Source organism: Rutidosis leptorrhynchoides, chromosome 6, assembly GCF_046630445.1.
Source record: "Rutidosis leptorrhynchoides isolate AG116_Rl617_1_P2 chromosome 6, CSIRO_AGI_Rlap_v1, whole genome shotgun sequence".
Classification (NCBI taxonomy): domain Eukaryota; kingdom Viridiplantae; phylum Streptophyta; class Magnoliopsida; order Asterales; family Asteraceae; genus Rutidosis; species Rutidosis leptorrhynchoides.
In genome coordinates, this window is record NC_092338.1 from 133,701,983 (window position 1) to 133,710,910 (window position 8,928).

At 35.7% G+C, this 8,928-nt stretch overlaps 1 protein-coding gene across 1 annotated transcript; it reads right to left on the reverse strand.

The window, feature by feature from the left end:
* Positions 1-5,484: 5,484 nt before the first annotated feature.
* Positions 5,485-7,330, reverse strand: LOC139853054 (pentatricopeptide repeat-containing protein At1g80550, mitochondrial-like). Its single transcript, XM_071842421.1, is given in 2 exon segments — positions 5,485-6,115; positions 6,118-7,330. Coding segments are annotated over 2 exon segments (1,341 nt in total). The 5' UTR covers positions 7,160-7,330; the 3' UTR covers positions 5,485-5,816.
* Positions 7,331-8,928: the final 1,598 nt, after the last annotated feature.

Sequence of the window (8,928 nt, forward strand, 5' to 3'; positions counted from 1 at the left end):
TCCAAGTTTGACTTGAAAGACAAACATGATAAAATAATATGAAGTTGATCTTTCATCAAATGGTATCACGGATGAAAATCTATAAAGAAAACAAAAGGTAATCTTTTGGTGATTTTTTGTGGGCACTACGACAAAAGGGATAAGAGTTAAGACAAAGGTTTGTTGATTTTTGGTTGTTCAATATACAAAAGAAATAGTAAAGAAAAATGGACGTATCAAATTTGGTTTTGGTTTTGACTACATGATCACCCTATATAAGGGTGTAGTTTTGTTTTTAATGTGCTGAGTGAAAAAACATAAACTCATCAACATAACAAGAGGATACATCTTCTGTTTTTCTTTTTAATCAAAACATATACAAATGTTTTATATGTTTTCTTTTCATTCGACGGTACTAACAAAAGGCAAGGCGAATAGTTATATTGAGCAATCAATTCATTTAATTAATTAATCAAAGGGTTTGATTAATTATTATCCTTGGGTTATACGGACTAGCATTCGATTGGTGTTGCTTGAGGTGCTGTGTGGATCAACTATAGAGATATTCATACATTTTGAATATATGTTTCAACCTAGACGTGGAGAATTCTTTCTACCGTTCTTGCATCGCTCGCTAAAGGTATATCTAAACTCCTCTTTGTGAATTATTTACTTGACAATTATTAGTGGTGTAATTGAATCTTGTTGGGATCGTTAATCGTGTGAATGTTTTAACTTGAAAGTTTATTATAAATAATAAAAGATGTTTATTATTAAATAAAAATATTTTTATTTTCATGTTCCGCAGCGTTTATAAAATTTAAAAGTACACACGGTTTTCCATCATATGTTTGGTTTTATAATTTTTGAAAGAAAAACCGAAACATAATTCAAATTCAAAACCTAAATTGAACTGAAAATGAATTTGAATTCAGGCCAATTTCGGTTAATACCTAAAAAACAAATTTTAATTTTAACCAGAATAACAATTAAAAATTGATCCGAATTGAATTTTTGTTTTTGAAATCGGTTTTTCATCTTTGTATACTATCGAATAATAGTCTAAGGGATTATACTGTTAGTTGAATTTGACTTAGATTCGGGTTTCGATTTAATCAAAATGACAAAAGTAAATATATTACCGGATAAGAGCACACGGTGTGGTGGATGTCACCCCGGCGTCGGTTGTCCCACCGACCGTCGCCCCACACCGCGCCGGCGTCGGGGTTGCGTCGGTAGTACCGGCGTCGCTGCCAAGACTTCGGTGCTTGGTTGTTTTGTGGGCCCCATTTTCAAAATTATATCCGTTGCCTATTTTTTTTTTTGTTTTTGTTTTTTTATTCATCCCTATATATAACCCATCAATTTCATTATTTACACACATAACAAATATTCTACAATCTACATCATTTAACAAAAAAAAAAAAAAATTCCTTTCTCCTTCACAAAAAAAATATGGCCAATCGTTGCTTGATCAACCTCGACGTGCACTACAACGGCGAGCTATCCGATAACCCCAATATTGGCTCGACGGGTACACACAATCGTTCGAAGCTCTAGATGTTACTGGCTTCGATGTAGAACGCGTTGTAAGCTTTATACGCGATATGGTAGATTGCGAAGCCGCCGACGTTTGGTACTGTGACGAGGTCACGGATTTGTTCAAGGAATTTTAATCCGAAGCCGTGTGGGAACGAATGGTCGGAAAGGCCAAACTGAAGAACAAACGTATCACGTTGTACTGTAGGAACGTGTGGAGCCTTCTGGCTTCGAACGTTCGAGACGATGATACGTCTTCGCATGAATCCGGATCTCCCACTCGCTATGGCCGTTAAATTGTTGTTATTTTTAATAAGTAATTTTTAGAATTTAATAAGTAAGTTTAGGATTAATAAGTAATTTTAGGACTTTTTATAATAACTTTTAATTTTAGGTTTTTAATTGTAATCGTTTTAGGAATTTTTTTTTTTTTTAATAAAAGTGTATTTTAGGACCTTTAATGTATTTTTAAATTTAATATTTGTTCGTATTTTTATTAATTCTATTTAATAATGTGTTAAAAATATATAAGAAATTACTTATTAAAAATAATTGGTGGACCCTATCTTCTCTCTCCAAGACACTGAACTGACATTCTTCCCAATTCCCCTGTTTTTTCACCAGTGTCAGTCCAGTCAGCGTCCAGTCATCAGCAAGACACTGAACTAACACTGAACTGACGCATCACCACACCCAGTGCTCTAATAGTTTAATGGAGGTATATTGTTAGTTGAATTTAAATTGTACTGTATTCGGTTGTCGATTTAACCAACCTGAAAAAATTAAAGTAGAAAACTGAAACGAAAACTAAAATCATATTCGTAAACTAAAAACCGAATTTAAATTTGGTTTTGGTTTTTGTGTTTTCAATCGGTTCAAAATGAAATGGTATAAAATCGAATTTCAAACACCCCTATTTGACCAATATGATGACTATATTTTTTTTTTATTTTTTTTTTAAAGGCAAACTTGCATCAGTCCGGACCGAAGCCTAGTCATCATTTGCACACACACACACGCGCTTTCGGGCAGGAAACCCGAACCACACTCTGAGGATCCGACCCTTAAACTATCCCGAGGGGCAGGCGAGCCGGATCTTAGTCCCGGAGCGGGTCGGTAAAACCTTCCCTTTGGGCCACCTTCAAGGAATATATTTCAATTCCTAGAGCGGGTGACGAGGTTCGAACCCGAAACTTCTAGCCCTGCGAGTACACAAGTGTAACCGCGGTACCATTGAAGCAATGCTTCGTTGGTAATATGATGACTATATCCTTTCACTTAACTCCTCACACTCACCATACTCCTCTTTGATAAATTATGCTAGTGACCACACCACTATCAATGTAATAGTTGAATCAGTGACTAATGCATTGCAACAAGATCAATGTCAATGTCAGCCGATTACCCGCAACCAACCGTTACAACACAACCATTGTTTATATATTGTTCTTTTTCGTCTTTTCTTTCTTTATTTAGGATTTCTAGGGTTTTATAATTTTTCAGTCGATTTTTCTATGGATTATTCATGGCATAGGGATGAGTAGTGGTGGTTAGATGCTTCGTTAATATAATTATCTGGAATTGAAATTCCCCTACTGTGTAAAAGGTAATTTTGTATTTCAATTTTTTGATTGATTTACAAATCAAATATAATTATATTAACGTTTGTTCACGAACATTATAGATGAGATGAAAATATGAACATTTAGTAGAGACACTTTGTGATAAATGTTTTTATTTTGGCGGAAAAACGCTCGAAGAAGTAATATAAAACAATTATCGTGTTTTTCGAGCGTATTTTGATGTTTTGGCTATTGGGGTTTAGATATTATGGTTTAGATATTAGAGTTTATAGGGTTTAGATATTAGGGTTTAGAAATTTAGGGTTTAGGGTTTAGATTTAGGGTTTAGATTTAGGATTTAGATTGAGTTTTTAACACGAACGGTTTAGAGTTTAGGGTTTAGGGTTTAGGGTTTGGTGTTTTGGGTTTATGGAATAAACCCAAAACACCAAACCCTAAACCCTAAACCCTAAACTCTAAATCGGGCTAAATTTTACTTCACAAAACATGAAAAAAAACGTTCATATTCTTCACGAACAATATTATCTTGAATGTTATTTTTGTCGATCGTTTTTCCGCCTAAATAATAACATTCATCACGAAGTGTCTCTTCTAAATGTTCATATTTTCGTGTGAACCAATCGGGGAAGCAAATTTTTTTTTATAATATATATATAGGGGCAGGATCAATGGGGAAGTAACCAATCGGGGGGAAGTAACGAAAAAAAAAAAGTTTTTGCTTCCCCCGCTTCCCCCCGAATGGTTACTTCCCTCTTGATCCTACCACTATATATATATATATATATATATATATATATATATATATATATATATATATATATATATATATATATATATATATATATATATATATATATATATATATCAGACCCGAAGATTCAGTGGTACAACAGTGGGCAAATCGTATTGTGACGATCTGAACATAACTGGTCACAAATGATCAAAATTGACCCTCTCTCTGATCGTTCTAAACAATATGAACGACTAAAAACAACAGAGCGAGCCTAATTGAATTACAATTACAATACAATGAGATTACAAACAATAAAAGCCACCATGCCAAAGCCTACACACATACACATAAATCCGACCCCGCAGAAACCGCAAATTCAACCCAATCACCGGGCAACCCAAGAACACCTAACTCGAGGCCTATTTACCGAAGCCAACTAAGTCAATAATGCCGACAACAACATCAAGCCCATAAGAGACTCAGCGACGGGAAAAATGGAATGAATGAACCAAACTTGCGGCAACCGACCAGATCCAAATGCAGAATCAACCCGTAAAAGGAGCCCAGTCATCTTCACCAATTTTCTAAGCACGCTAACAAACCCCCAAACTCAAGTGGTCCAACAGCAGCCTCCAGCAGTCGCCAGCAACAACCGGCGACCGCCCACGACAACCAACCTACACCAACACCATTTTAAGATACCAACGACCACTAGGGCTGAAAACAACAAACCAGTCGTCATTAGCCACTACTGGCCGCCAGACAACCACCAATGACAGTTAGCGGTGGATGCCGACCACATTCTGCCACTTCCTTCAACCGCCGAGAACCAGTAGCAGCTACTCTCAACCACTCAAGGCCGTAAGCAGTCACCTCCGCCCCTTAACAGTCTCCGGTGGCGGCCGGACCACCGAGATCTCCCGGATTTTAACACAAAACACAATTCTCCTAAACCCCGCCAAATCCAACCCACCTCCACCCAAAACCGAAGCCCAACTTAGTGAGATGTAGAGTTCCAGGCGGAAGTCGTCGTCTACAACCCAAACCGAGAAGAGAAACATCGAAGTAGACAAAGACAAGACACAACAAGGCTTACCTATCACCGCAGGAGTCGCCACCAAACAGGCACACTAAACCCTAACGGTTTCCAGAATCCGAGAAGGATTCGTCGCTTGAAAACCAGAGAAGATACCGGAGCATAAGATCCACGCAAAAAGCCGCTGGATAAGGAACGAAGGACCTTTATTCTTGACGGAAAGCTTAGAAACACTGAACCACCGAAGAGATGCCGGTGGTCGGAGAGGACATCAGCACCGTAACCTACAAACCGTTAAAGAAGAGAGAAGCCGGTTGGATAGATCGGCATATAGAAGTGCCGGAGAAGAAAGATGGTTGAATATAATAGTTCTGCACAAAAGCCAAGGTAGGGAGCGATTTGTTTTTAGAAAGAGAGAAGTGAATCAAACTTAATGCAATTTTTAATTCCTTAGAATTTTGATTCATTCGGATTATAATTCCTTTAACACATTTTATTCCCTTCCAAAAATATTCTTTTAACGAAACCGGAACAATAAATATGCTTGGACCTGAATGTCAATCTCTTAATTTCTAGTGTAAATGGTTAGCATTTTAAGTTAAAACCAAGCCATTTGCCACTGACAGATACTCCGTAACTTTTATCATAACGTGTCGTCGCGCTAGTGCATCTATCATATAAACAAAAGTTTCGGTGACAAGCCATTGATGAAAGAACAAAAATCTTTATATATATGATAACTTCTCAGATCCCTTACCTACAAAGGTTTCTTTTTAGAACAATGTAATTGAAGCTGATTTTCGACCCTGAAAGTAACCCTTGTAAACCTCACACTCTAATAATAATCATACACAACCAATCTTCATTTTTTGTTTTTATTGTTCTATGCGGATTCATCGAATTTAACAAACAAGATCCCCATTGCATCTTAATTTTCTCAAAAACATCAATCGTCACATTCTCCCCTTACTAACTCGGGTCTCAACTTAGCCGACAGCCCTTTCGCCAACATCTCTTCATCGTATTTCCTTGCCATATCAATCATACCTTTTTCCACCAACGCATCAATCAACGCATTATAAGCAAACTCATTTGGACTCAACCCATGATCTTCCATCTTTTTCCAAACGATAAAAACAGGCCGAAGAAATCCCCATCTTCCAAACTTCCTTAAAAGCAACACATACGTATCCAACGTTGGACTTATGCCACTTTCAATCATCTTATCAAGCAACGCCAATATCCATTAGGCTTCTCCAAACACCTAAAAATGCAATGATAAGTTATGACATTAGGTGCGCATTTTCTCTTCCACATTTTATCGAGCACTTTATATGCTTCCCGCACCCTCCCGTTTTCACACAAGAGCTTCACGATTGTATTGTACGTTACAACATTTGGTTCACACCCCAATTCGAGCATCTCACGACCAAGATGAACAGCAACATCAACACCTTCTGATACACCAACAGCACGTATAACCGTATTGTATGCCACCACATCCAATTTAATCCCTTTTTTCTTCATATCTTTATACAACTTCACAGCCTTCCATGGCTTCCCACTCTTGCATTGAATATCCATATATATCGAGTACGAATACAAATCTTTAGTAACTCCATCTTCATCCATTTTCCCCCAAAACTCTCTACATTTCGACCACCACCCCATTTTAAACCACCCGCGAAGAATCATGTTATAAACTTTAGTACCCATTTCGAACCCCTTAATATTTTCTTTAAATTTTGAATCTTTTCCTAAACACAACTCTTCAGCTTCAATCACATGCTTATACTCACACAATGCATCAACAAGGTTCAAGAAAGACGTTTCGTCTTTCATGTTATACTCATCCAACTTACTATAAATATCAATAGCTTCTTGAACCAGGTGCGCAGAAGCATACCGCTTAAAAATAACTCGAAACGTATCATGGTTTCTCTCAGGCATTTTATCGAGCAGTTGGCGTGCAAGATCAAATTCAAAAAACTTGCACAATATATCAATCATGTTGTTGTAAGTATCTGTAGTGTGGTTAAAACCGTATTCGAATTCAACCCAGTTGAAAAATTCCATTGCACGTTTCCAATCGTTGTTGTAACATGTTAAATTTTCGATGATCGTGGTCTGATTGACTATGGGATGTTCAAAGTTTGGTTTTTTAGGGGTTTGATGATCGCAAAATGAGATGGGATTTAAAAGGTGTTTAGATTGAGAAGTGTGAAAATGAAAGAGGAATGATGGCCGGATTTTGGATGCGAGAAACAGGGAACGGGATGTTAACGACATTGCATTCGCATGGGCTATGCAGTAAAGTAGCTAAAATCTCGATAGACTGCAGTTAAAAAAGTTACACAATTTTTTAAGTGCTCCACCGAGATTTCATCGCCAATTTATTTCTCCTAGTAATCGAGGCTTTGTCGCAAGAATTCATGGTTTCTCCGGTACGATGGGGTCTCGTAATAATCGTTTTTTTTTTTTTTTTTGGCAGTTGTTTTTATTAATTTTTGTTGTGATAGGGTGTGACCATTTTACCCTTTTTCTCATGTATAGGTAAAAATGGATGTGTATGGTTGTGAAGGGTAAAATGGTCCAAAACATAAATTTTGTTGTGTATGATAAAAAAATGATTGTTTACATATCAAACACCGTTGTGATAATGGAAGAAGATTATGAGTTACGTTGAGAATCGTAATAAGATCCGGGTAGAGGCTATACTCATCAATTCTAAAACAAAAGGGTAAAGGCCGTAATTTCAAGATCGATGTGTTGATCTTTCGATGATATGCTTTTCATTAGGGAGGGGAGAGTTTGATACTCGTGAGCTGCATATTTATTTTTTTTAGTTACCCGTTCCTTTTATGGGCGTCGAATGTTGTGGAAGTCTTGCGTTCGAGTCTCACCCGATGAGGTTTTACCACACACGATGCTTGTATGGATTCAGCCTCGGGGTTTCCTTTTGAAGGGCGGTATGACTGTAATGTTTGTCCCAAAAAATGATTGAGTGAGTTCCAATATCAAGTTCGACACTCCATCAGTAACTCATAACCGTCGTTCATAAAAAGGCCGTAAATTTCTGAAATTTTTTAATGAAGGCTTATGAGTTTATTAGTACGTAGGTTTTAGTTTCTAGCTTATTTGCCTTGTTTTTTGTTTGTAGCAGATGTTGGTTTCTATTCTCGTTCCTTAGTGTTGTGCGTGTTTAATGTGTATGTTTGTTTGGTGTCTTAGTTTTGTTTTTTGGTTTTGTTTCGGTGCCTAGGATTAGTTGTGGTGATTATTTTTTTGTCCTTGTTTTTTTGATTTGGTTGCCCTTGGTTGCACTAGTTGGTTCATGTACTACTCACGTTTAAGTCTTCATCATTGCTGTGATGTGTTTGGTCTATAAAAGCTTTTTATCTTTTTAAAGAAAAAAACTGTAACCATTAATTAAATTCATTAATTAAATTCTACTTATTCTTATTTATTATAATTATATTATTATTATTATTATTATTATTATTATTATTATTATTATTATTATTATTATTATCATCATCATCATCATCATCATCATCATCATCATCATCATCATCATCATCATCTCTCCGTTCCAAGTGTTCAATATTGACTTTTTAGAGTTTTTATTTATCAACTTTAACTGTAAATATTTTAATTTGTGTTATATATTACTTAATGAAAATTATATCAATAAATTGAGTTTTAAATGTGCTTTCATTCATATATTTTTTTATTTTTATCAATTATTATAACAAAAATAGATATATTTACAGTCAAAATTAATAAATAAAGACTTTAAAAAGTCAATAGTAGACACTTGTAGTTATACGAGAATAGTATAACATAGTAAAAATTAATAATCAAAAAATAATTATAATGGGGTGATTCAGAGAGAGAAAAAAAAAAGGGAAGAGGACAAAGTGTGTTAAATGATAATTATCATTCTTTATTCATTAGATGGATAATAAATGATATTTTACTGATGATAAATGACATTAACCTGTTTTCTCCTTTCCACATAATTATATATGATATAAACTAAAATCTGAATTAAAGAA